This window comes from Vicugna pacos, chromosome 27, assembly GCF_048564905.1.
Source record: "Vicugna pacos chromosome 27, VicPac4, whole genome shotgun sequence".
NCBI classification, from domain to species: Eukaryota; Metazoa; Chordata; class Mammalia; order Artiodactyla; family Camelidae; genus Vicugna; species Vicugna pacos.
Window position 1 is genome coordinate 2819444 of NC_133013.1, and position 27870 is coordinate 2847313.

The 27870-nt window shown below is 44.6% G+C and overlaps 1 protein-coding gene across 3 annotated transcripts in view; it reads left to right on the forward strand.

The window, feature by feature from the left end:
• GABRB3 (gamma-aminobutyric acid type A receptor subunit beta3) overlaps positions 1-27870 on the forward strand; it is a 292198-nt gene that overhangs the window by 226413 nt on the left and 37915 nt on the right. For all 3 annotated transcript variants that reach the window (XM_072950637.1, XM_072950638.1, XM_072950636.1), the window contains 2 exons: positions 3934-4154; positions 26062-26144. In XM_072950637.1, coding sequence (XP_072806738.1) covers positions 3934-4154; positions 26062-26144 — 304 coding nt within the window. The remainder of the gene's footprint in view (positions 1-3933; positions 4155-26061; positions 26145-27870) is intronic.

The window sequence follows — 27870 nt, forward strand, 5'->3', positions numbered from 1 at the left end:
CTGTTGGAGGAAACAGACCTTCCCAAGGCGTCTGCCTTCGTAGCAGCTCAGCTCAGTGTCTGCAGGGATGAGGGCTTTAGTGGTGCTTAGTCCTTACGGCTCCCCTTCAAAAACACGTTCCTGCACATGGCCACATTCTCCACTCTCCAGGGCGTCCTTGCAGGTCTCCGCCACCAGATGCTTTGTGTGTGTGTGTGTATGTGTGTGTGTTTGTGTGCTTCAGAGAATCTCGCCCCAGAGCTGTGAGGCTGAGAGCCACTCCAGCTTCACATCCCACTTCCTATGGTTCCTTGTGTTCAGTGGAGTAGGGGGCGGGGAGGCCAATTATTTGAGCTCTCTAAACGTTACTTCCTTGAGACATTCCTGAGACTAGCCATAACCCCTGCCTTGTGTTGCAGTGAGCTGAGAGAACACATCGCCTGGCACCTGCTGTGGGTTAGAGCACGCTGACTGTTCATGGGCACAGTGCTCCCCACTGCACCCCCCAGAGTCAGCCCCATGGTCCCCTGATGGTGCAGCCTCCCTTTAGCTGCCCCCCAGCAGCACATGAGAGCAGAGGGGGCTTGTACCTGTCCCATCACCATTCCTTCCTCTGCCTCTTCCTTCTCTGCGGGAGAATGAAACGGGATACTGACCAGTGTCCCCACGGGTGTAACGGTGCCCTGGCTGTAGAAGGCACAGCACACGCAGCAGATGTGGGTTTAAGCACTCCTGCTTTTTCTCCCTCTGCTCCCTAAGCCCTCCACCCCCCATCCACCCAAGCCACCTCAGCAAACACCCAAGACCCATATCAAGAGGTGGCCACTGATGGTGTGGAGAGCAGCAGAGCCCCAAATTAGACCCTGATCCCGAGCCTGCAGACTGTGAATGACAGCTGGATTCCCAGGGCCAGCTGACACGTGGCGGTGCCTCCCGCCTCACAGCAGCCCACGTGAACACCAGCTGGAAGGGAGATGGGAGAGGAGTGCTAGACTTCACGACTCAGGCGTAGGATGAGGGCTTTGAAACCCAGAAGGAAGCAGATGAAACTCTTCTATTTCCATAAGAATGTCATTTGGAGGGTTATATTTAAATTGAACATCCTTTAGCTGCTCCTGCTAATGTGTTTCCATCTTGTTCTGCCACCAAAACTTTGCATGTTTCAGTTAAAGTGCATCACCAACCTGAAGTTCATGGTGACGCGGGGGCGTGACTGTTAACTTGACAGGCCCATCCACCTCCGAGGGTCTCTATCCAGCCTACTCTCTGTGAACTTCCCAGGACTTCCAAACCAGCACCCCTGTCCTCCGTCCTCCCTCATCACCACCAGTGAGCTCTCCCCCTACGCAGGCTCATGTTCCCTCCGACGCACTGAACTCACCGTCTGCAAAACTGACCTTCCTCATCCACAGCTTTGCGTTTAAAATCTAGATTGTATCATTCCTCAGGTGTGGCCAGGCCAACAGTGCAGGAGGCTACTGCCACTGAAAAGTTTGTTACCCACAGACCCCAAGAGAAGGGGGCATGCCATGTGATGGGGAGGGGGACACCGGGAAGCACCAGGCACTTACAGGGCAGAGGTCTGCTCCTGGTCTCAACTGTGTGAAACCCCACCCCCCACCAATTAAAGATGCTCACACAGTAGGTGGTATTGGAGACAGGCCTTGGTTAGTTAGATACGAGGCAGGGGCATGAAAAAAAATCACATAAGGATGTTGCTTTTACTGAATTGATGAGAAACCCTAAGGGGGGCACCATTGTGCTGGAACTTAGGGTGCAAGAGGAGGGAAGTCCCAGGGAGAGAGCCTTTACCGTACTTTCAAACATGGACAGAACCGGCATGGGCGAGGCTGGCTGAGCAGGCTTAAGACTGGCTAGTTTGAAGCACTAAAGTGGGTCTTGGGGCCTCATCTATCCCTGGCTGCCTGGTGCCTGGATATGCCAGCTGTGGAATGAGGTACTAGCCTGGAGTGTGAGAACCTGATAAAGAAGCCAGTTCAGGGTGTGAGCTCTGAGTTGGATGGTTTACATCTGAAAAGTACAATCCGGGGCTTGGCCGAGTTGTCTGCTGTCTCTAGGAACTGGAGAGTGTCCCTCCAGGGTCACCCAGAGCCCAGACGGTAAAGCATGAGAAATCAGGAAACGAAAGACATGGCCAGTACATGTGTTTATGTCCCTCGCTACTTGGAAATCTTCAGTGGAGTTCATCGGCTTTGGAGCTGGTGGTCCAGTTCTTCCACTTTCTGGTCATTGCCGTGGGGTCCAGCCCTGCCCACCTCTCTTTACTTTTCTCCTCTTGCACCCTAAGTTCCAGCAAAATTCTCTTCAGTTCAGTAAAAGCAACGCCCTTGTGTGATTTTTCATGCCCCTGCCTCGTATCTAACTGACCAAGGCCTGTCTTCACTACCACCCACCGTGTGAGAATCTTAAATTGGTGGGGGGTGGGGCTTCATACAGGTAAGCCCGGGAGCAGACCGCCCCCCTGCAAGTGCCTGGGAAAAAGATCTGTGTTTCTCCTCGTGCGCTCAGATGCTACCTCCGCCCCAAGCTGTAGATAAAACCCCCACAAAGGCTCGCCAGCCTGTTTGCGCAGTTTGCTTCCTTGGCTCCTCGGATTTTGTTTGCGGGCCGTATATCTTAGAGCTTCTTTTGTTCGTAGCTGTTTAGCAGGTATTGGCTGTGTCACCTCCTTGCCCTTGGGCACCTGGAGCACAGCACTGGGTGTGCTTTTTGTCATTTCAGGGGCCTCTATGCCCCCACACTCTTGTAATCAGTGATGCGGGGGTGGGGGAGCACTGCTGCATTAGCAGGCTCTGGGAACCGCCCGTGAGGCAGCAGGAATACTGGACGGGGATGTCAGAAGACCTGTGTCTGGGATGGATTCTTCGGCGGACTTGCATCCCGCCTGTCACCGCCCACAGAGCGAGGCTGCTGTAGACGTGCCCTGGAAGTGTGCGCGCCCAGGAGCTCCTGCGCGTGTAACAGCGGTGATTTCTCCTTCCCTGGTGGGAGGGTTTCGGATCTTCAGCTTGGATCCTTGCACCATGGAGTTCAGGATGTCCCGTGAATAGGACCGGATTTTTACACCTGTTCCATTCCGGACTTGAGCAGCGATTGCCAAGAAGAACAGACATTTCAAACTAGAATTTCCATGCCCAGCCTCTGATTTGTCTCACCCACCCCACTTCCTTGTTGCACTAACTACTCTGCAAAACAACAACGTTGGGTCATCTGCTGTTTGCCACTTACTTGGTTGGGAGGCTTGTGGGGGCTGCGCCGTGACCCGGCTCCCTCCGCCCACATCCGGTTTAGCGCCAGGCTCCATTTTCAGTAAATGTCATCATCTCAAGACGATGATACAGCTCAGTTAGTGTAGAAATGGCCCTGGCCATCCAGAAGGAAAGGAGAATGTGATGTGTGGGGCACGGAGACCTCCCACAGGTCATCGTGTCTCCAACTGGTGCTTCTGTTCCAAAGAGTTTCTATTTACAGCCGGCTCAGCGGGCAGAAGGGGAGAAAGATGCTGCACCGTGGAGAGTGCGTAGCTCGGGCTGGCCTGTCGTGGGTAGCTCGAGCCCGGGTCTGCTTGGTGGGATAAGCTGGTCGTAGGCCAGCGCACAAGCTCAGCTCCCTGCCAGCACCCTGATCCTAGGATGACTCTTTTTCTGGCCTTTATTTCTAGGTTCTAAAATGCCAGTTTGTCTAGTGTGCTTCTTACCAGGAAAAAAACCAAAACAAAATGAAACAAAAAACCAGGAATTATAGACAAGATGTACACCTATTAAACCTGGTATTTGCATTTACAAAAAAGCGACCGCTGCTTCCTACCCGGTCTGAAAATGGTACCCATTTCTCCTGGATTCCAACCGGAAATGGGGTCAACCATGCAAGAAACATGCCGTGGCCGGACGCAAACTAACTTTCTTTTCTTTTCTTTCTCCCCCCTCCCCGCAGGATTACACCTTAACCATGTATTTTCAACAATACTGGAGAGATAAAAGGCTCGCCTATTCCGGGATCCCTCTCAACCTCACGCTGGACAATCGGGTGGCTGACCAGCTCTGGGTGCCGGACACGTACTTCCTAAATGACAAGAAGTCGTTTGTGCACGGCGTGACCGTGAAGAACCGCATGATCCGCCTCCACCCCGACGGGACGGTGCTGTACGGACTCAGGTGTGTCTGCCCTGCAGGGCCGGTGTCGTGGCTGCGCGGGGGCGCCGTGACCTTGATTTTTTCCCCGGAGGTGGTGGTAGTACGTGAGGCCATGCCCTCAGATTCATGACGCCCGTGAAACACTTGGCGCTCTGCAGGAAAAAAAAAATCGCATAAATGTAAGATTGGGGGCATTACTGTTACTATAAATAGACATCAAGCCAGTGAAAAACAGCCTTCTCAGGCTGAGTTTATATAACTGGGCTGCCGTATCTGAGGACACACATTCCCTGAGGGTGGATTTCCCATATCATAGCCACAGAGGCCGGTAATTAATATCACCCCGGTACTTTAGAGGCTTTTGGGGAAGTTTCCCAAAGCCATTTGCAGAGTTGAACAAAAAATATCTAGTTGTGCCCACCTATGGTGTCGTCCCCACGGAATCTAGTGAGGTGGTGCCACCAATATTTATGCGAACGAGTGGATGCGAGGCTTCTGGGTGAGAATCGTCTCTCACCAAGTTGCCTAATAAAATCACTTGAATCAGGAAAGCAGGCTGCTGTCTGGAACGCCGAGGAGGCCCTGGGCTTGCCTGGTTACCCTGGAAACCACCAGGCATTCCCGGGACGCCCCCACCTGGCCTTCCGGTGACGCCCCACCTCTGCTGGTGGTTAGTGATTGTGACTTTCACAGACGGATGCACTTAGCAGATCTCTGTCTCTCGTGTTGATTTAGCACTGGGTTTTGTTTCCTTTTATTTGAGAGTAGCGTATCTGTGTCTTTCTTGATCTCCTGGCCTGAAAGTGCCTGGAAACCCTCCTTCCAGGGGTGGCCGCCGTCTGGAGTGGGGCACAGGCGGCTATCTTGGAGAAGGGGTTTCTCTCAAAGTGTTGTGAATCTCTAACCACGGCTCCAGCAAATCTAAGTCTGCTCATAACACCATGCATGTAAATGCACGCTGCCAGGACTTCTAGTGCTTCAGGGTGCTTAAAGGAAATTATTTAATATTCCTTCAGTGGAAAATGTTGAGTGACTTCCTCAAATGTTGAGTGACCAGGATATAGAATGAGTTGGAATTTTAGCAAAAATTAGATTTTTTAACTGTAAGAGAAAGAAAGTGGCGCTTGTCACCTAAGCCATGGTGTCACTCTGGAAAGAGTGTAGATTGATGTTTCTGTGGGATGTTTTCAGCATTTTATATTTTCACCCAGAAACGAGAGATATGGTTATAAAGTTCTGGAGGCTTTGACAAGTACAAACAGATCGGTTGTACAAAAGATTATCCAGAAACGCTGTGAGCAAAAATGAGGAGATATGTCCTTCCTAAAAGAAGTGAACAGAAGTGTGTGTGTGTGCGCGTGTGTGTGTGATAGCACACACACAGTGCAGGGGGAGCAAAAGGAAACAAATAGCAATAAAAACCAGGCTAAAATAAAAAAAATAAAATAAAAACCTTCTTGGCTTTTTAAACAAAACTTGCCCTTTGGGTTCTCTCCCTTTTTATTTTTGAATTCTTTTTTTTATTTTAAATCTCACAAGAGTCAGAGCACATTAGTGTGTCCAAGAGCAAAGAGCTGTAACTCTGTTAGGCTAGTGTCTGAGTCTGTCCGGTTGCTATAACAAAACCCACCACAGCAGACACTGATTTCTGACACTCTGGACTCCAAGGTCAAGGTGCCTGCTGACTACATGTCTAGGGAGGGCCTGTCCTCAGTCATAGCAGATACCCTCTCCCTGTGTCCTCACGTGGTGGAAGCTGGGGGGCAGGGGAGCTCTGTGGGGTCTCTTTTATAAGAACACTAACTAATCCCATTAATGGGGCTCCGCTCTCATGAGCTAAGCCCTCACCTCCCAATACCGCCTTCTTTGGGGGTTAAGGTTTCAGCATATGAATTTGGGGGGAACGTGAACATTTGGACCATAGCAGACAAAAACGTTATAATAGGAATGAAAGAACTGTAATAAATTTCCAAACTCCATTTGAAAGTGTTGGATTTCACACCATTGAACAGGCAAGAATAACAAAAAAACCAAGAGATTAAAACTGTATCTTTAGCTGATATGCTGCCTTAAATTTTAATATAAAAATTAAATACTAATGTAATAATAAGCTAGGAGAAACTTTTAATATTAAACTGTACAATAACCTAAAAAAAAAACTGCTGAAATTTACATCCATTGTACATCTCAAGTAACCTTCTTAAATCTAAATGGATTTCTAAGTATGTAGCTATTTTTACTCATCTATAGTCTCAATATACCCCATTAGATCTTTATTTAGAACCTCATATTTTTGCAACAGTTCTTCCATGTGGACCTGGACAAGCTGTCAGGAAGAAAATCTAAGTAACAGACCACATTCCGTGTGTGCTCAAGCAGTCACACTGCGCCATCTGAATTCTTTTTGAAATTGGCTAATCTAGAAATTTCTGCCTTTAGATTAAAAAAAAATACACATATCTATAGAGATTAATTTGAATTTGAAGTCACTTGAATTTTTGGACAAAAAGCACATCAGTATTTCAAAATACTGATAATTTTATTAAATTCGTGTGTATACATATTCTGTGTTATTCTGTGTAAATTGAAGTCCCACTTGTATATTTTATAGGATACACACACATACATATGCATACTATACATATTGTGTTTTTTTGATAAAAAACAAAATGTGAGTGTTCACACTGATGGACCACCCTCCATCGTTCCCTTGGCCCCAGACCCTACCCTCGCTCCCCTCTCTTTTTATTCTTGCCCTCGCTGGATCATGTTGGTAACATGGCCAGACAGGAATGGGTGGTGTTGTAACTGCAATGATACATTGCATCCTTTTGGTGTGGGTGCCAGGCGTGGACCTGGAGGAGGTCTGATGCAGCTGAGAACATTAGTGGGTTAAACTCCCCGTGGAGGTCCATGGAGCACTGGGGTTGTTGTTAAATCTCCTGCTTGTAACGTATTGCTGATGAAGATGACCTGGCTCTGTCCTTGGGACCCTAAGGTTGAATTCTCACCACTGGAGACTGGAATTGGCTTTCCTGGACCCCAGTAGCTCACAGTAGCCCACTTTGGGAGGTCAGTCACCACTTTACTCCTCCGGGTTCCTTTTCCCAGTCATGCCTGGCCGCTGCAGGACAGGATCAATGAGGGCTTTTGCTTTATCAAGAGCAGAGGAAGATCTCTGGCTGTGATGAGCTCTCCATGAAGTAGGTTTGTACGTCATCTCAGACTTATTCTGGGAAATCGTTAATCCATTACTCCGATGACTCTGCAGAAGTAGCTGATGATCTCTCGCCAAGGCACTGGAGAGGGATCATATTTTCGTGGTGATGAAAGGTTGTTCTACACCATGAATTATGTTTTCAATGACTCTTAGAGCTGCTGAGTATAAAACCTAGGCTAATACTTGCCTGGGCTTGGCTGAGTGAGACCGTGAATCCAGCCACTTGTGCACATCCACGTCACCTGTGGTGGAACAGGATGCTCTGGATAGGGGACACATACCCTCCTAAAATAAAACTTGGGCTCTTGGAAAATTTCCTTTGGGCAGCGAAGCCTCTTCAGGAACAAGGAAAATCTTGGCTGCCCAGGAGGCTCACAAGTCTTGGTCCTGTTCCCATTGACAGCTCTCCTGTTTTCTTTGGTGCTGAGCTGAAATTTTCTGCTGTCTGTGAGAAGGCAGTCATTGTCCCTTTCCTGTCTCCCCATCTTTCTTTTCCAAGACCGCTTGATCACCTGAAGTCACTGCATATCCCACCTGCCCCACTGAAGACACTTTGCAATGTGGTCTTTCCTTCGGGCCATGCATTTTGTGCCTTCGGACCTTCTCTCTGATGCTAGCAGTTGGTAATGGACTCACGAAGTAGTATTTAATTTGCTCCAAAAGGCACCTGGGAGCTTGAGGTTGAGTCATCTTCATGGAAACAGTGTAGTCATGTTGTGCCTGAGAAGCTTTTGCAAAATGTGTTGGAAAATACCCTGTGGAGTTCCCTCTTGCTGTTGAAAATTGCTTGAAATTGTGAAAGTTGCCATTCCTGTTCTTAAAAGGTTGAATGCAATGTTAAAATGAACCTAGGACTTATTTCAGAAGATTCACATTTGGTCATCCAATGGGTTTGACTGCCATCTTTTTCCAAAACTGTGCTTTATAGAGTGGTTCTGGCCAGACACCTCTTCCCCCAGGAAAGATGTAAGCTCACAGAATTAATAAGGCTCAGCGTGATCTGAGTGCAGGTGGGCTTAATTCTCCAACTTGTTTGGTCGCTGCCTCCCAATTCCTTTTATGTAGGTAAAAAAAAAAAAAAGAAAAAAAAAAGAAAAACCCGATACATTGCTTTCCAAAAAGGGTTATGCCAACTTTTACTCCCACCAGCAGTAAGTGACGTATTAGCTTCAGGGTCGTGACGCCTGCTTTGGGCTGCATCGTTATTTCGACTCCTGAAAATAACCTATTTACTTTATCTTTCAAGGCTGGAGAAAGTCCCCTGTCTCCCTTTAAATGCAGGCTCATAAAATTCTCTGTTCACCCCAATCTCATTCATTCTTCCCCTACTTTTAAGGACTTGTTCACACCTTCACTTCAAACATCCCTCCTCGCTCTCATTTGATGATGTTACCTTATACTTTGACTGAAAACACAGAACTTTCTGCACCTTCCCATTTACAAAAACACCGTCCCGCATACCTGCTGCTCACCTTCGCCTCTTCTCTCAAATGGAAAGTGAGTCCCTAAACATTTCAAGAATCAGCTTCCCCTTGGCATCCTCTCTCTGCTCCAGAGTTTGGTTCCTGCAATTCTAACCCCTCTCTTTTCACCACTGGTCTCCTCTCTGATCACGCTTCTAATATGCAGACCTTCCTTAAGCTCTTCAGAAATAACCAAGTATGTCCCTGTTTTAGGGCCTTTGCACATGCTCTTTGCTGAATGTAATACGTTGCTTCTAGATACTCATATTTTTAGCATCAGAGTGGAATTATATAATTGAAGACAGTTCACCGGGTCCTGCTCTGAGCACCTATCCCCTTTTTGTTACACCGTCTTGCTTTATTTTTGTCATAGCACTTATCCACATCTGACATGATCTTGTCATTTTATTGCATTTCTTATTTATTGACTCTCTGTTCCCATCCATGGCAGCAGGGAGGCCGTTGTGAGAATATAAACTCTCTGAAGGAAGAACCTGTTTCCTGTTTATTGTTACATCCCCCAAACCTGGGGCAGTGCTGGGGGGGAGACAAGGAGAAGTGCTAAATGCGGATTACGTTTAAATCCCAGTTCTTTCTATACTACTTCATTTTTCAAATTTTCCATTTTGATTCTTTTTTTTACTTTTTAAAATTGAAGTATAGTCAGTTTACAATGTTGTGTCAATGTCTGGTGGACAGCACAATGCTTCAGTCATACAAGAATATACATATATGCATTTTCATATTCTTTTTCACAGTGAGCTTCTACAAGATCTTGAATAAGTTCCCTGTGCTATACAGTATAAGCTTACTTATCTATTCTATATATACCTGTCAGTATCTATAAATCTCAAACTCCCAGTTTATCCTTTCTCACCCCCTTCCCCCTGGAAACCACAAGTTTGTATTCTACATCTGTGAGTCTGTTTCTGTTTTATATTAAAGGTCATTTGTCTTTTTTTTTTAAGATTCCACATATGAGCGATATCATACAGTATTTTTCTTTCTTTTTCTGGCTTCATTTAGAATGAAATTCTCTAGGGACATCCATGTTGCTGCAAATGGCATTATGTTGTCATTTTTATGGCTGAATAGTATTCCATTGTATAAATACAACATAACTTCTTTGTCCAGTCATCTGTTGATGGACATTTAGGTTGTTTCCACATCTTGGCTATTGTAATAGTGCTGCCATGAACATTGGGGTGCAAACATTATCTCACGTACATCTCAGCAATGTTCTCCTAGGACAGTCTACCCAAGCAATAGAAATAAAAGCAAAAATAAACAAATGGGACGTAATTAAACTTACAAGCTTTTGCACAGCAAAGGAAACCATAAACAAAACAAAATGACAACCTATGGAATGGGAGAAAATATTTGCAGAAGATGAAACTGATAAGGGCTTGATCTCCAGAATATATAAACAGCTCAAATGACGTAATAAGAAAAAAACAAACAACCCAATCCAAAAATGGGGAGAAGACGTAAACAAGCAATTCTCCAAAGAAGACATATGAATGACCAATAGGCCTATGAAAAAATGCTCAATATCACTAATTATCAGAGAAATGCATCAGAACTACAAAGAGGTGTCACCTCACACCAGTCAAAATGGCCGTCATTCAGAAGTACATATTCTATAGACTGTTAATCCACCAGAATTTATCTTGGTGTATGAGAGGTAGCAGTCTCGTATTTTTTTCAAATGGTTTAGCTATTTGTTCCAATACTTACCAGTTTATTCTTCTGTATGAGCTTTAGAATCATTTGTTTTATCAAATTTCTAAAAAAATAATTTGAGATGTTGGTTGGCATTATGCTCATGAATAGGCCTTTGAGCAGAACAAATGCTGGACCATATTTAGTCTTTCCTACATAACCGTGGTCCATCTGTGTTCATTCATGTCTTCAGTCATGGCTTTTAGTAAAGTTCTGTCATTTTCTTCGTAGATAACCACTCATTTCTTGATAAGGTTATTCCTGATTTTTTAAAAGTGTGGTACTGTTAGGAATGGGGTCATTTTTACATTATCTCTCTAACTTTCATTGATATGTGGGAAAACTATTGATCTGTTTGTATGTAGCTGTCTGTTGACGGATTTGTCCAATATCACATCCAGCCACCTTAATCGCATATTAGATCTAATAATTTAGTTAGTATTCTTGATGAATTTAGTCTTAGAATTATATTGCTTATGATGATTTTTTTAAACAGAGGTCCTGGGGATTGAACCTGGGACTTGTGCATGCTAAGCATGTGCTCTACCACTGAGCTATTCCCACCCCTAGTGATTTTTTAATCTTCATAATTATTTCTGCGTTCTGTTGTATTGCATTGAATTCAACGTCCAGAAAATGAAAAACAGTAGGGGCATTGGTGTCCAGCACCCCCTAGTTCTTTGTTGTGACAGGAGTGCTTCCCATGCGCCACCACGAAGGATGATTTGACTTGCAGTTTAACGGTTATGACTCATTCTTTTACTTCCGTTAAACAAATAAATACATACACACTCTCAGTTTCTGGAATCTATATCATGAGTTGAATTACAGATGTCACCAGTTTATGGAGTTTATAGGCAGCAACTAATTATAAATCAGATAGCTGACCCTAGATTGCTTTTTTACCTATCAGGAGTAGAAATAGAGTTGATTAATTCTCTCTTTGTATGATCTTTTTTTCTTTTTTAACCTGTAACTGTAACTTACTAATTTCCTATCATGATCTATCCTTGAATTCCTGAAACAAATCCTATTTTATCATGATGGGCAGTGATCTTAAGAAATTATTCAATTTGCTTTGTCCATAGTTAGTTTACAGTTGTTCTTTCGAAAATCTGGAGATGACCAGTGGGTTGGTAATAAACATACCTTGTGATCTAGTTGTAATGCAGTTTTCTTTGTCCTCTGCCATCCCCTTAAACACTGTTCAGTGAGTTATGAAATTTCTTTGCCTTGGGTAAACATATGGGCAGATTACATGGTTTTCTATCAATGTTCTAGTAAGTCTTTTTCCATCTTTATGTTACATAGGATTTCTTAGTTCAGTGTCTAACACTAAATTCAGATTTAGCATTAATGTCTTCCACTTCCACAGCCCAGCCCGATTTTGGGCTTGAAGGCTGTCATGGCAAAGGAAGTGCAGTTGACTTCTCAGCCTCTCTGTGTCTGCTTCTCCTTCATCCCTTCACAGCCTGGCTTGATGGTCTGCATATGTCCTCCTCTAGTTTTGAAGATTTATTTTGAGGGGTGGAGAGAAATAAGTAAGAAAAGCTTTCCTTGAACTGTACCATTTTCTAGTAGCTTCATGCTCTTTGGACCTAGAAGATAATTGAAAATTGGCTCTTCTCTGAGCGCCACTGTGAGGCAGCCCTCTCCAGCTGGTCCCTTGACCAGCGCTGGGGATTGGCAGAGTGAGAGAGGAGGATATGCTTCAATTCTATGGGTCCCTTGGAGCTCTTTCCTTAGCTCTAGCACTCCATCCTTCACGGACAACTTCCATTTCTCCATCCATCCATGCAGCCCTAGTTTAGAGGATCCAAGATAGCTCCTGGTCCTCCATTTTCCCTCGTAGCCCATGTGTAATCCACAGGAAATCTGCCTGCATTCCCAGTCTAACATCCAAGATCCATTCTAGTCTCTACTATCCTGCCACCTTCCCTCCAGATGTGAAGCATCCACTGTTCCTCTTAGAGTCCCAACTGGAAGAAAGTAATCTCCCTTAGGGAAGGCTGGGAACTCACCAAGAAATTATCCTCGAGTTCGTTCCCTCTCCTCATTACTCTGACTTCTACTAACATTCATTACTTGACTGAAGATTCCAAGAACCATTGACCAGTTTAACAAAATTCACTAGTAAATTATCCAATGGCAAGGTGGTAATGTGGGGCCATCTCAGACATTTGTGATATATCATATAGATTCTATTAAATATATTAATAGATTATATCTATCTTTAAGTTTCTTTGTGTTTTGACATAATAGGGATCAAGAAGATTTCTGTTTTTGTGTGTTCTGTAATAGATTATATCATATGGTAAATATTTATTCCTTGAAGAGTTGGTGTTGCTGTAAGTATTTAAAGAATTGACCTGTAGACATATATAGCTGACCCTTGAACAGCCTAGGGGCACTGACCCTGTGCACAGTTGGAAATCCATGTATAACTCTACAGTTGGCCCTGTGTACCTTTAGTTGCTGAACTAAGGATTCAACTGACTGTCGACTGAGTAGTACTGTAGTACATACTCATTGAAAGAAATCCACATATAAGTGGACTTGTGTGTTTCAAACCCAAGGGTCAACACATGAAATGTTTTTATAAAAATAGATGTATGGTACTTTGAATAGGTCCTTGAATGATACTTTCCAGCTTAGCACACATGGCTTTAATTTCTACCATACTTATAGGTCTCTTTAGATTTTCTTCTTGTATCAATCTTGAAAATTCATGTTTTTCTGTAAAAGATACTTTTTATCTAGACTTTCTGATTCATTAGCATTCACATATATGTTGCCCTCTAGAATATATCATTATGTTCTTTTCTTCATTCATAATTCTGTTCAGTAGCATCAAGAAATATTTATCTATTTTATATATATTTTTAAAGAGCTAGCCTTTGATTTTATATCATAAATCTGTTCATTAGTTTCTGCTGTATCTTTATAAACACCCTCCTCCTCTTGCTTTTAAAGATCTCTTTACTGGGGAGTGATGTCAGCAAAATGGCAGACTTAGAAGCTCTAAGCCCTTGTTTCTCCACAGAAACATCACAAAACAAGCAGAAGCCGTCTAAACCAATTTTGTAGGAGTTCTGGAAAATATTCCCAGGTTTATAGCAACCAACCAAATGTCAAGTAAAGAAATAACCATATTCAAAACAGTAGGAAAGTTTTGTGGCATTCTCACCTGCCATTCCCCATCCCCTCCCGGGTACTGGGGCAGTTTTGATCTGGAGTAAGCTGCAGCCCAGGTACCAGCCCTCCCTCTGGCACCAGAGGGGGCAGAGCAGACCTTGCTTGTGAATTATTGTATACATATGTTCTAAACTGTTTGGAGAACACCTGAAGGACTGAAGCAAGAGTCTCATCTCTATTTTGCATAACTCAGAAAGCAGACAGGAAAAGAGGCAGGTCCTACTCATAAAGGCTTCAGCAGACCTACAGATACCTAGGGCAAGAGATTCTGGGTGGAAATGTAAAATAGACCATCTGAGGCCCAAAGGGGTAGGTAGGGTGAAACTCTTGGCAAATTAGTTCTTTCAAAAAGCAGCCATGTAGACAGAATAATTTAGGAAGTCATGCATATGCCCAAGCAAGACAGCTGCTCAGAAACGTCCTGAGCAGATCTTAAGTTTCTGCCTTGGCTGATTCCTAGGCTTGTTGGTTTGTGGGTTTTTTGTTTAAGCTCCTAGCATTCAAAGAAATCACTGTTAAAACATTAGCTGAACATGTACTAATAGAACAGAGATTTTGCTGATTAAACTTGACAAGGAATAGTCTTTTTTAAAAAAAAGTTTAGGTATACCTCTAAACAAATGGGCTTCTAAAATGATCCCCCCAAAAAGAGCAAACTCAAGGGAAAGGGAGAAAATCTGATTTCCAGAGTTAAACAACATTATAATAATAAAATGCACAATTTTTGAGAAAAAGATCACAAGACATAAAGAAAATAGGAAAACAAGACCCATTCAAAGGAACAAAATAAACTGACAGAAACTGTTCTAGAATGAGCCCAGACATTGGACTTACTAGACAAAGACTTTAAATTGTCTGCCTTAACTATGCTCACAGAGCTAAGGAAAAACGTGGCCAAGAAACTAAAAGAAATTGGAGAAATGATATATGAATAAAACGAACAAAATGAAGCAAAGAGATAGGCATTATAACAGGGAACAAAAAAAAACCTCTGAAGGTGAATAATAGAGTAATCGAAGTGAAGAATTTCAGTAGAGGGGGTTCTGAACAGGCAGAAGAAAGAATCAGCAAATTTGAAGATAAAACAATTAAAATTATTGAGTCTGAGGAACAGGAAGAAAAGAGATTGAAGAATAGTAAACGCAGCCTCAGGGGCTTGTGAGGAGCATCGAGGGCACCAAAATATGTATTATGAGAACCCCAAGAGATGAAAAGAAGTAGAGGAATTATCTGAGGAAACACTGGCCCCAAACTTCCCAAAGTTAATGAAAAACATGAATCCACAAATCCAAGCAGCTTGATGAACTCCAAGTGGGATGAAACCGAAGAGGCCCACACTAAGACACAGAGAATCAAACTGGGAAAAGCCACAGACACAGAGAGAATCTTAGTAATCAAGAAGGAAATACCTTGTCACATATGAGGGGAGCCTCACAAGATGTTATCAGCCAATTCTTCATATGAAACCTTGGAGGCCAGAAGGCAGTGGGACAATTAAATAAAGTGTTGAAAAGACAAAACCTATGAAGAGAGAATTCTATATCTGGCAAAACTGTCCTTCAAAAATAAGGAACAGATATAGAGGGCAAACTAGTGATGACTCTTGGGGAGAGGGGAGGCGGGAGGGGCAATACAGGGGTAGAGAAGTAAGAGGTACAGACAGTTAAGTATAAGATAAGCTACAAGGATATATTGTACAAGGACTGTAGTCAATATTTTATAATAACTGTGAATTGAGTATAACCTTTAAAAATTGGGAATGACTATTTTGTACATCTGTGACTTATATAATATTGTACAACAACAATATTTCAACAAAAATATAAGAGCAATTCATAAATTCCCAGGTAAGCGAAGGCTGGGGTGCCCCTGAAACTATCACAACATTATAAATCAACTATATTCAATAAAAAAGAAAAACATTTAAAGGGACCAAGTAAGGAATTAAAAAAAAATAAAAAAGCTGAGGGATCTTATTACCACTAGATCGTCCCTAGAAGAAAAGCTAATGGGAGTCTTTCAGGTTGAAATGAGAGGCTGCTGGACAGTAATTTGAAGTTGCATCAAGATATAAAGATCTTAAGTAAAAGTAAATATTGTAATTTGTGTTTGTAATTCCACCTTTTATTTTCCACATTATAAGTGACAAGTACATAAAAAGAATTATAAATCTATGTTATTAAGTACATAATGTATAAAGATACAACTTGTAATGTTTATAACATGGGGGGTGTAATGCAAATTAAGTATATGTGGTTAAAATAAAGCTAGTATCAATTGAAATTAGATTATTATAATTTTAGGATGTTATATGTAATCGCCATGGCAATCATAAAGAAAATATCTATAGAATCTACACAGAGGAAATGAGAAGAGAATCAAAACCAAAAACAAAACTAAGCGGAAAAGGAAACAAAGATGGAGGAACAAAAGGCTGTAGGACACACAGAAAACAAACAGCAAAATGGCAGGAGTCAGTCTTTCCTTATCAGTAATTACCTTAAATTAAATGGATTAAATTCCTCATAGAAGAGCTAGATATGGGCATAATAGAAAAAAATAAAACAGGATCCATCTCTCTGCTGCCTATAAGATACTCATTTTAGATCTAAAAATTTAAAGATCAAATAAATTTTAAGTGAAAGAGTGGAAAAATGTATTCCAAGCAAATAGTAATCAAAAGGGAGCTGAAATGGCTATACTAATGTGGAATAAATAGGCTTTAAGTCAAAGACTAACAGAGACAAAGAAGAACACCAAATACTGATAAGAGTCAGTTCACCAAGAAGATATGACAAAGATTAAAAGATGGAAAATTATAAAAGCAACTGTAAATAAATACAATAAATAGCTAAGGGATAAACATGAAGATGTAAAATATAACACCAAAAACCCAAAATGTAGAGAAGGGGAGTGAAAAATGTAAATCTTTTAGAATGTGCTTCAACTTAAATGACTACCTGTTTAAAACAAGTAAATATAGCCTTAGGTCATCATATCTGGTGAACAGCACAATGCTTCAGTCATACATGAACATACATATATTCATTTTCATATTCTTTTTCGTCATGAGTTACTACAAGATATTGAATATAGTTCCCTGTGCTATACAGTATGCACTTGTTGTTTATCTATTTTATACATATTAGTATCTGCAAATCTTGAACTCCCAGTTTATCCCTTCCCATCCCCTTGGCCTTGTGGTAACCATGCATTTGTTCTCTATGTGTGTGAGTCTGTTTCTGTTTTATAGATAAGTTCATTTGTGGTTTTTTCTTTTTTTAGATTCCACATATAAGGGATATCATATGGTATTCTTTCTCTTTCTGGCTTACTTCACTTATAAAGACTATCTTCTGGTCCATCCATGTTGCTGAAAATGGCATTATTTTATTCTTTTATATGGCTGAATAGTATTTCATTGTATAAATGTACCACAACTTCTTTATCCAGTCATCTGTCGATGGACATTTAGGTTGTTTCCATGTCTTGGCTATTGTAAATAGTGCTCAGAGCAGCATTTCTCACAAAAATATAGAAACAACCCAAATGTCCATGAACACATGAATGGATAACCAAGTATGGTATATACACACACTGGAATATTATTCAACCCTAAAGAAGTTATGAAAATCTAGTACATGCTGCACGTACTAGATGAACTTCAAACATGGTAAGTCAACTAAGCTAGATCCGAAAGAACAAATACTGTATGATTGCCATTATATGAAATACCTAGCTAGTTAGCATCAGTAAAAATAGAAGTTGCTGGGTTACCGGGTCCTGGGGGGAGGGGCCGATGGGGAGTGGTTGTTTAATGTGCATGGCGTTTTTGTTTGGATGATGAAACAGCTCTGAATATGGATGGTGGTGATGGTGACTTAGCACTGTGGGTACAAGTAATACCACTGACCTGTACACTTACACACAGTGACAAAGGTCAGTTTTACATTATGCATATTTTCCTCTGACTAAAAAAAGATAATTATTCTTCATTGTTTCATATTTTGTTCTATTTTGTTGACTTGAATGCTGTTTGGTTTTGCTCTCCTCATCTGATAATAAAGCTCAGTTTCCTGCCGATGTTCTGTCCTGGACCTATTATTTTCTCTGTGTTTTCGAAGCTCTGTCTTCTTCCTCGGCCCTTAGAAAGGTTTTACAGGTTGTGCCCTCTCCTTTCCATTCTGAGTATGGTCCCCTGAACCAGCAGCAGCAACATCGCTGGGGGAATTCAGAACCGCACACCTACCCCACACCTTCTGCTCAGATTCTGTGTGTTAACAAGATCCCTCGGTGGTTTGTGTCCCCTCCAGAGTTTAAGAAATCACCCACATCCTTCAGTGATTTTCAGCCATGTCAATTCCACTGTCTCTGTGTTCATTACAAATTTCAGTTCAGCAGGTGCTCTGGGATTCCTTGCCTTCTTTCCTCAGTTTTACATCGTCTGTCTATCGATGCCTCTGTCTGTTCTTGTTTTAAAGAGAATTCATGCCCTTTGACAACCAGACATACATCGTCTGAATTTTTCAACTTTCATTTTGCGGGCTTGCAGGTTTTTCACACAACATCTCTTTGTTTTATTCACAGTGTTTACCGTTAGACGGACAGTTCCATTGGAGACAAAGTGATTTTCTGGTGAGACTTTGTATAGGGTGGCTCTGGCCCCCTTCAGTCTCGCTCTCACATTGGAAGCCTTTAGCCCCTCGGATGTGAATCTGAAGACCAGGTTAATGCCCTCCACTGTTACACGTAATCGCCGTTCTGTTAGGGTAGGTCCTTTCCTCCGACTGCTGGCGAACCCACTAAGCCAGGAAGTCAGATGCAACGGACGGTACTTGGAATAGTCTTCAGTGACATCTTGCACTCTGGCATTTTGTGTCCTGCCCTGTGGATGTCTGCCTCTAGCTCTGGGGGCTTTTCTTTGAGGTGATGAGTTGTGCGCATTTGACTGGGTCCCCCAAGCACGTTCAACTAGGGAGTGTGTCCTCTAAAGCTGTGGTGGTGGGGAGGGGGAGCGAGGTGAAAGGGAGGGGGAGAGAGAGAAAGGGAGACAGAGACAGGAGCTGGGAGGAGCCGGGCGGTTGTGTTAGCAGGCAGGACCACTCTGTCATTCCGCCTGGCTCAGCGCTGCTTTCCAGCCCTTTTCAGTGGAACTTATCGTTGAGATGAAGGTGTTCCCTGATCTCTGCTGTCCAGTATGGTAGCCACTGAGCCGCACGTGGCTGCCGAGCACTTGGAATGTGGCTAGGGCATCAGAGGAAATGAATTTTAATTTTACTTAATTTTAATTAATTTAAAATTTACATATAAATAGAAACATGTGGCTGGTGGCTCCCTTTCTAGATGTAACCCCCTCCCCACCGCCCGTGTGCCATCACAGATCCAGACGAGTGAGGAGACACCAAGTACTTTTTTGAGTCTTTCAAGATGTTTCCTCCCTTCCTCTTGAGACAGTTGAACTTGTGTTGTTTTCCCTGAGACCCTCAGTCATCTGCCCGGACGGTTCTGTTCCTGGCAGGTGCGTGAGGATCTGGTACAAGCTTTTCTTGTGGTTTTGGTTTTCAGCCTGATTGCCACTTTGGGCCTTTGAGTTGCTTTAGCACCATATTGTTCTGAAAATCAGAAAGCGGCCTGTCTCATTTGCCTGATGTGACTGCTCGTTTCACCAAGACTGATGTGACTCAAATGATGGTGGATTTATGCAGAAATTCAGAAGTAAATGCTCCTGTTTTGGGAGCAGGCTATCTACTGAGGGCTTTGTTGTCTGACAGCACTCCCGAGAAGTATCAGGCTGTGAGTCCCACTTATTCATTTTACAAACAAGTGGGAATCACACCGCTTTTCTGTGTGTGTAGTTACTCGTGTTGATTGTTGTATCTGTCACCTACTGCCACAATGTTGCTGTGTAACAAACAGCTACAAAGCCTTCATGTCAAATGGTAGTAAGTGTTCATTGCTTGTGAGTCTGGGTGATGAGTGAGCATCTCTGTGATTCTGCCTGGTTCACCCACAGGCCCAGGGCTGGGTGGTCTCTGCCCTGTGTCCATTCTCTTCCTAGGACCAGCAGACTTACCTGAGCATGGCATTTTCACAGCAAAGGCATAAGCACGAGGAGACCAGAAACACAGAGTGTTGCCTCTTGGGGGCCAAGCTGGGGACTGACACACTGTCGGTCCACACATTCTGTCAGACAAAGCAAGTCACAAAGTTGGCCCACATTCAGGAGGGGCAGACAGCTCCTCTTAATGAGAAGAGTTGCCAACGACGTGGTGAAGAGAGTGGGTACTAGGAAGGGTGATGGAACGAGGCTGCGAACACAATCAGCTCACTACAACCATCATCCTGGTGCAGCCTTACTTACTACAGCCATTGTCCCAGTGCAGGCTCACTTACTATAGCGATCGTCCCGGCGTAGCCTCACGTACGCTGCAGAGCAGAGGCCTCTGGACATTTCTGTCAACGGGTCTTCTTACATGTTTTTGTAAAATAAAACAAAAATTGGGGCAACTTAAATGTTGGCTTATGTCCTGTGCCTTCTCGACCCACTTGCTTCAGAAGGATGCTCAGTTGGTCTGAATTATTTGATTAGATCCTTAATCATAGCGTCTGGATTTCTACTCTTGGAAAAGTGTTAGGTGCCTCTGCTGCCTGGTGCACCGGGATGAAGCCAGGAATGAGCATGAGCGTAAGTTACCAGGGAGCAGCTGTGGAGGGCTAAGTGATTACCTGTAAGGCGGTGCCCCAGGTGTGCTGCTGGCCGCAGGGAACAACCATTGCCCAGAGTTCTCGGACATTTGGGCATCCCCGGTGCAAGCCAGAGGTCACACAGGAGGTGCTGCTAACTTGCTCCTGGTCCTGCTGGTTTGCTGAGATAGTGATCAAAGGGCCATGCTCCCTCTGACGGCTGCGTTTTGCTGTGGTCCTCCTGCCCTGGAAGCTGTAAAGCCCACAGGCAGCCACATCGACCTGCTAAGGGTTCATTCTGCAGCAGAAGGATGCACAGAGACCACTGGGCTGTCAGCACATGGAGTGTCATCCAAGCACCTTGACCAGTGAGCTCAGGGAGGCCCTCAGAAGGTCAGTAAGCGTGCAAGGCCAGAGCTGCTGCTGGGAGTGCTTGCAAGAGGGCAGGAGTTGCCTCTGGCTCTTAGATTTGGGGGATTAATGCCAAGAAAGGCCAAGCTACCTCTTTTCCTCTCCACACTTTGCTTGAGCTCCACGCTGTCTGTTACGCCTGGTCTCCGTATCTTCCAAGTCATTCTTGTTCAGTGAGTATTTACGGGCACCTGCTGTGTGTACGTGGCCGCCGTCCTAGGCACTGATGGCCGTGGATGGGAGAGGAGGGTGCCTGCCAGTCAGCAAACGGAAGGAGGCTCCCACTGTAGATGGTTCTTAGTGATAACAACATGAAAATGGGGGTAAAGGGAGGAGAGAGGGCTGGGGCTGAGCCTTTAGTTCTAGAAGTTCTCTGAGAAAGCTCATCTGTTCTCCCTGGCATTTACCATGAATCTAAAATATTTGTACAAGTGTGGAAAGAGATTGTGTGTGTTGCTCTAGCATTTGTTATAAGCGTGGGTCGCAGGCCCTAGGTAGAGTTCACCTTTCCCAGCAAAGACCCGGAGCACTTCGGTACCTCAGCTGACAAGTGGACATTCCAGGCAAATATTTGTGGTGGTAAATGGCTTCCTGACCCCCCACCCCCCAGAGTGATGTTTCCACTATAGCCAGTGCAGGCGGTCTGCGGAGAAACCTGTGTGTGTGCAGTGTCACGAAGAGTTTGCATCTGCCTTTCTGTTCCTTTTTCATTGGTGGAAATTTAAAAATGGAAGTACCGACACCCAAGTCCATCTCCTAAGCTTAACAGCAATAATCGAGACACAGTGAGACCCCTTGGACGTGCCGAACGCCGTTCTTCCCAGGAGTAGTTCTAGATGGTGTCCGAGGACGGCAGGCGTCTTACAAGAGGATTTTAAACTTGCTGTGGATAATGATCCCTTTATAAACTTCACGGTTATTCTGACAATTTCCTTAAATTTCCATCCTCTTGACTGTTAAACATTATCTTTAGGGACGTAGCACTTAACAATCGTAGGATGACCTACTAAACTCTACTCTGTTCCACAGTGTGTGAAACGTCACTCCTGGTACTGTAGGTGTAGCGTTAGAATATTTGTTTTCTCCTTTTATATATTATTTTTCCAACTTGTATGTATGAGACTTCTATACTTGTGTATGTGTGAGATTATATATATTACATATACACACGTATGTATCATGAATATAACATACTTCTCTACCCCGTTTGTTCTTCTTGGAAAACAAGAACCACGTTCCCTGAGTCAGCTTCAACAGTTGAATGCATTCTGTAGTCGAAGGCAGAAGAGGTGTCAAGGAGGTCGGAGAGTGAGTGCTGGATTTGAGCTGCCTGGATCTGAATGTGCCTTCCAGGAGCATCATAAACGTGCCCAACCTGCTCTGTCTGAGCCTCGGTTTGCCCATCTGCAAAATGGGAGGAATGTTAATTCCTACGTGATGCTTTTGTTGTGAGATGGAACGCGTGAGTATTCAAGTGCTGAGCACGGAGCTGGGCACAAACCACACGCTCAGCCGGCCTGCGTAAAGTGCAGATATGATCGCAAGCTGTGGCCAAAGAAAGAAAACACATCTAATGGAGAGAAAGCCTCAGCCAGTATCTCTCATTGACGTCACCATTATTTCTTAGAACTAGGAGTGGAATGCGTAGATTTCTGATGGTTGTGGAAGTGGAGCTACATGTTGGTTAAAGTCTCTTCTCAGGACAAATAAAATTCATTCAGAAAAATATGGAAAGGGGCGTGTGTGTGTTGGGAATTATGCAAATTGAGCTCAGATTTCACTGGGGCTTCCCTGCCTTTGGTCCATCTCTATTAACTAGGCTTGACTTCTCAGTTCAGGAGACTATGAAATGCCCTCCTCTGGTTTCTGCAAAGTCCTAGGGGTGCAAAATCTGGCCTGCTGTACCCTTTGATCTCTCTGCCCACCCCTTTCTTTCTTTCTTTTCTTTCTTTCTTTCTTTCTTTCTTTCTTTCTTTCTTTCTTTCTTTCTTTCTTTCTTTCCTTCTTTCTTTTTTCTTTCTTTCTTTCTTTTCTTTCTTTCTTTCCTTTCTTCCTTCCTTCCTTCCTTTCTTTCTTTCTTTCTTTCTTTCTTTCTTTCTTTCTTTCTTTCTTTCTTTCTTTCTTTTTTTGCCTTCCTCTCCTGGTGGCACAAGGACCTCTCTTTCTTCCACTGTGTCGTGAGTAGGTCCTCATGACTTACTGTCCACCATAAGAGAGTTTCTATGTATTTCTTTCACAGGGGAGAAGAGTAATGAACAGATATTTATACCTTATTCCATTTGGTAGCCAGTGTGATACCAGAATGAAGAAACAGGGCAACAGCTCTACTGAAGACACCAATTCCTCTAGCCGCATGCTCCCCTTCCAGTGATTCCCGTGAAACATTACCTAATGTCACAACACACGCGAGTCCCCCAACAATTTGGATGTGCGTGTGCATGTGTGTGTGCGTGTGCACTTATGCGCATGTGTTTTAAGGACAATAATTGGAAGTCAATAAGGAAAAACAAACAAGAAACAGTCATCCCAATTCTGGCCTCTCTCTTCAAGTGAATAGGTACCAAAATGTGGAGGAAAACCTTAAAAATTTGAACACTTCCAGTAGAAATCTTTTTCTCTTCGTCTGGAAAATTTATCGTTTTCGCAGAACTTTATTCTAATTTTGCCTTACAGGCATCCTGTCTGGATGTAGGGTTGACAGCCTGCCATACATAAAACATGCCAGAATTTCAAAAAGTGTGAGGCTGGCTCTGCAGTTGGCTAGGAAGTCAGATGCTGGAGAAAATATACCCAAGAGCTCTGTGTTGACTTTGGATAGAATGTAACCCACTCTTTGGAACGATAACTGGAAGTGTTGTGACATTTGGGAAGGACACACTTTCACCATGGGTAGGAATCTTACAGCGTATGTCTGCGTGGCACTTGCACGCTATTTGTAGAGAAAAATTTAGCACTGACCCGTGGTGGCCAAAGGAGTTGACACTTTCCCTCACTCTTCTTCTCAGCCGTTGAAAAGTAGACCCTCTCTCAACCTGCTGTTTGGCCAGATGTTGATAGAAGGACATGCCTGACTCCTGTTCCCTTGGCACCTGCGTTTTGATTAAATGAGACAAGCCCAGCATCCTTGGCACATGCCTGGCGTTTTACAGGTGTCTTGGTGACGGTCTGCTGATAGGAGCATGACTTGCTCACGTTGCCTGAAGTATTGGTGCAACTATCCCCAGAGATACCGGAATACGGGGCTTCAAGAGAGGGGGAGCTAGAACGCGGTTGGGAGTTCAAGGTCACTCTAGGGAACCTCAGGAGAAGACGTTCTTCCTTCTTCATTCCTACGACCCACCACTGAGTGAACCGAGCCAGGGCTGCCAGTTGCAAAGCTTCCCCGTCTGCCGCGGGGACGCTTGCTGCCCCCCGAGCTGCTTGGGACGCTTCCTGCAAGGCGGTGTGTGGCGGTCCAGCCCCGGCGCCGCCGCCCTCTCGGCGTTGTCTCCCCCCGCTGCGCTTCCTCCGCCTCGCTCTCCAGTGTGGAACCGGCACCGCAGTCTCTGCTTCATGAACTTGCAAGTGCAGCTCCATCCTTGTCTTTAATTCGTTTCCATGGGAGAGAATCCCTAGAGCTGCATTCTGCCTTTTAACTCAGGCCACAGCACTGAGTCTTCTTTTTTTTTTTTTTAATGAATAAACTGTTTTTTAGAGCAGTTTCAGATTTCAGATAATTGCTCAGAAAGTATAGCGTTCCTATATAAACCCATCACCCAGCCAACCATTTCCCCTGCCGTTAACATTTTTTTTTTAATATATTGAAGTATAGTCAGTTTACAATGTTGTGTCAGTTTCTGGTGTGCAGCAAGCATAAAGCAATACTGAAGAAAAAGCGCATCATAGGTCCTTGATCAGCTAATCGTTGGCCGACCTTGAATCAGGGACCCACCCAGTCCGGTTCACTGTGACTGTGGTGGAGGAGGGGCGGGATACTGGGCAAAGAGTGTTGGCAACCTAACTGGTGCATTTTCAGCAGAGCCTTTGGGTGGGCTGGTCTCCCCACAGTGAGGCTTTCGGTGGAGTAGGAAATGAACCTGACATTTCCTGAAGTGTTTTCTATGTTCAGGGGGTTCAACCATTGCATGGTGGAGGCTTGACTGTCCTGGAGCTGTGATATAAATTCTTTTCATGGCTGCAGCCGACCACAAGGGAAGCTGACCCACTCAATTCTGATTCGTAATCAATAACGGAGAAGCCAAACATTCTCTTTGAAAAGATGGATGATCTTGTGGTGAGAAGCCTAGGAGCATTAGAAGCCAGCCCAACAGAAAACTACGATAAAATAGGACCAAATGAGCAGCAGCTCGGCTCAGAGTTCCACAGCGGGGCCTGCGAACTGCTAGCTCCTTGAACACTGCACATTGAAAGTCAGGGAACTCGGGGTCGGGGATGGGGGAGGGTGTAGCTCAGCGGTAAGAGTGTACGCTTAGCATGCACAAGGTCCTAAGTTCAATCCCCAGTCCCTCCATTAAATAAATAAATCTAATTCCACCCATCCCTGCAGGAAAAAAAAAAAAACTAAGTTTAAAAAAAAAAAAGGAATTCACGGGAAGGATTAGCTCAGTGGTAGAGTTTTTGCTTAGCATGCAGGAGGTCCTAGGTTCAATCCCCAGTACCTCCATTAAATAAATAAACATAATTACACGCATATTAAAAAATAAGTTAAAAAAAAGGAATTCAGGGTGCGGGTAGAGCCCAGTGGTAAAGGGCATGCTTAGCAGACATGAGGTCCTGGGTTCAATCCGCAGTACCTCCTTTAAAGATAAATAGATGACTAAATAAACCTAATCACCCAAGTTTTCTAAAATAGAATAAATTAAAAAAAATTTCAATCTCAATCAGTGCTGCACCACTCAGAAGTTTTTCTCTGTGCTGTAGAGCTTAGAGAGCCACTAGACGAGGTAAGAGCTTCCTGAGGAACCCCTTTCTCTACCCTTGATTATCCAAAGGCAACAAGATTCCGTGAATAATGTGATAGGACTTCACGTTCTTGTGTTGTTTCTTTTGATAAAGCTGGCCTACAGTTTAATGAACACTTACTCATTTAGTATACACCATGAAATATGTTTATTCAGGTGTGCTTCGGGGAAGGGGGGTCCCACCTGAGAGTTGCTCAGGGTTTCCTGAGAAGCAGTTTTGCTGCCATATTCCTACCCCCGTCTCTAACATCCGCCCTCCCTCTGTGTTTCAGAATCACCACGACTGCGGCGTGCATGATGGATCTGAGGAGATACCCCTTGGATGAGCAGAACTGTACTCTGGAGATTGAAAGCTGTGTGTATCTGCATTTCTTTTTCATCCACTTTGTGTTTTAGGCCTTCTTATCACTGTTTGACGAGGCATATATAATTTTCTTGACATAGGTTTTAACTATCTTAAAGATGAGAGGTTTCAACCTCCGCTCTGCAAATTGCACTTCTGTGACAGGGAGAGGACCAGAGAGAAAGACAGAGACAGGGACTCAGCATAAAAGAGGTCTCTGTTCCGACCTGATTAAGAGAGCCTGTTTGCTGTGCTGACATTTAAGAGGACCAGTGCTCCCCATCCCCGTCCATTCAGTGAGAAGGGGGTGAACCCTGAGATGCGGTTTCTCCCAGCGTGCTCCATCACGCATGCGTGGCTGGACTCCCGAGACCACCGCCCCCACCCCCTACCCCCCCCCCCCGGGCCATTGACGTAACGCTCATCTCTCTTCAGGAACCCGGCTTTCTAAGCGAGCTCCTTCTACATCTTGACAATTTTCTTCAGTTTGAAGAGTGTTCAGATGCCCTTTTGGGAAGCGGGCGCTGAGCAGTGCTCCCTGTGAGGGAGGGGGGCGGCCGGCGCATCGGCTGGCAACTGATGTCCCGCCTGCTTCCCAGACTGCGGCCGGGGGCGGCGCTTGCGGGGGGCGGGGCGGCCGGGGGTGGCGCGTGCGGGGGCGGCGCGGCCGCTGTTTCTTACCCTAGCCTCCGCGGATAGCTTCAGCGTTGGTCTCAGTTGGATTTAGGCTTGTCAGCGTTTATACTGAATTTGGGGAGACGGCAAAGGACTGACTTTGTAGCACAGTTGATGCATTTATGATGAGAAGTGCTGGTGGCCTTGTGAAGAAGCGTGCTGGGGGGCTGCCTGGGTGGCGAGCCGGGTGTAGACCCCAGACGGGGCCCCCTCGCTGTGCCCCTCTCTTCCACGCTCCATCCCTGCCCCGATTTCTGACAGCTGTGCTTTCCGAAGGCCGGGCACGTGAGATCATGTCCAGCGATGCATCCTGGAGTCACCTGGGGATTATTTAGCACAGAGGACAGAGGCTCGGGGGGGGGGGGGGGGGAGACGGTGGTTCCCGATGGTTGGAGGGCTGCCTTAGGAAGTTAAGTGGATTCCATGTGGCCGGAGGACCCAGCTCCGAGGAGGTGAGAGTTTCACAGAGCAATTTTGGGATCCAGGTGAGGAAGCAGCTCCCGTTCCAACTGTGGACGTGGAGAATGTAGGCTGTGATGCTGCGATGTTTGGACCGAGGCGAAGGATGGGCAGGAAGGTTGTCAAAGCAGTTTCCTCAGAGCGTGAGGTCCCTCCCACCCTGGCTCCCTTCCCGAGGAATCCATGGTTAAAGCATTTGAATGGAAGAGGATTCTTCCAGTTTTCTGGTGACCTGACTATACACACATGCAAAAAGTTTTATTAATAAACTCAAGATGCTGACATACATTAAGAGTGAGCCACCTGAAGTTTTGGAAATACGTCCCCTCAGAGGGCACCGAAGCCCTGGGCACAGCATCCTGGTCTGAGTGGCCGCGCAGAGGGCAGAGGGGCTGAGCTGGGCAGACGAGGAAAGGTGCTTAGATGTACTTACAACACACACAAGGGCTGGTCTGTGGGTTCTCGAGGTCCTTGTAAGGAGCCTGGATTTGCTTTGCTAATTGCATGGGGAAACATTTCAAAGATTTCAAGCGGAGGAATGGGTTGATTAGAGTGTGTTTTTCTAATGGTCGCCATGGTTGCGGGGAGTGCAAGGAAGTTGGAG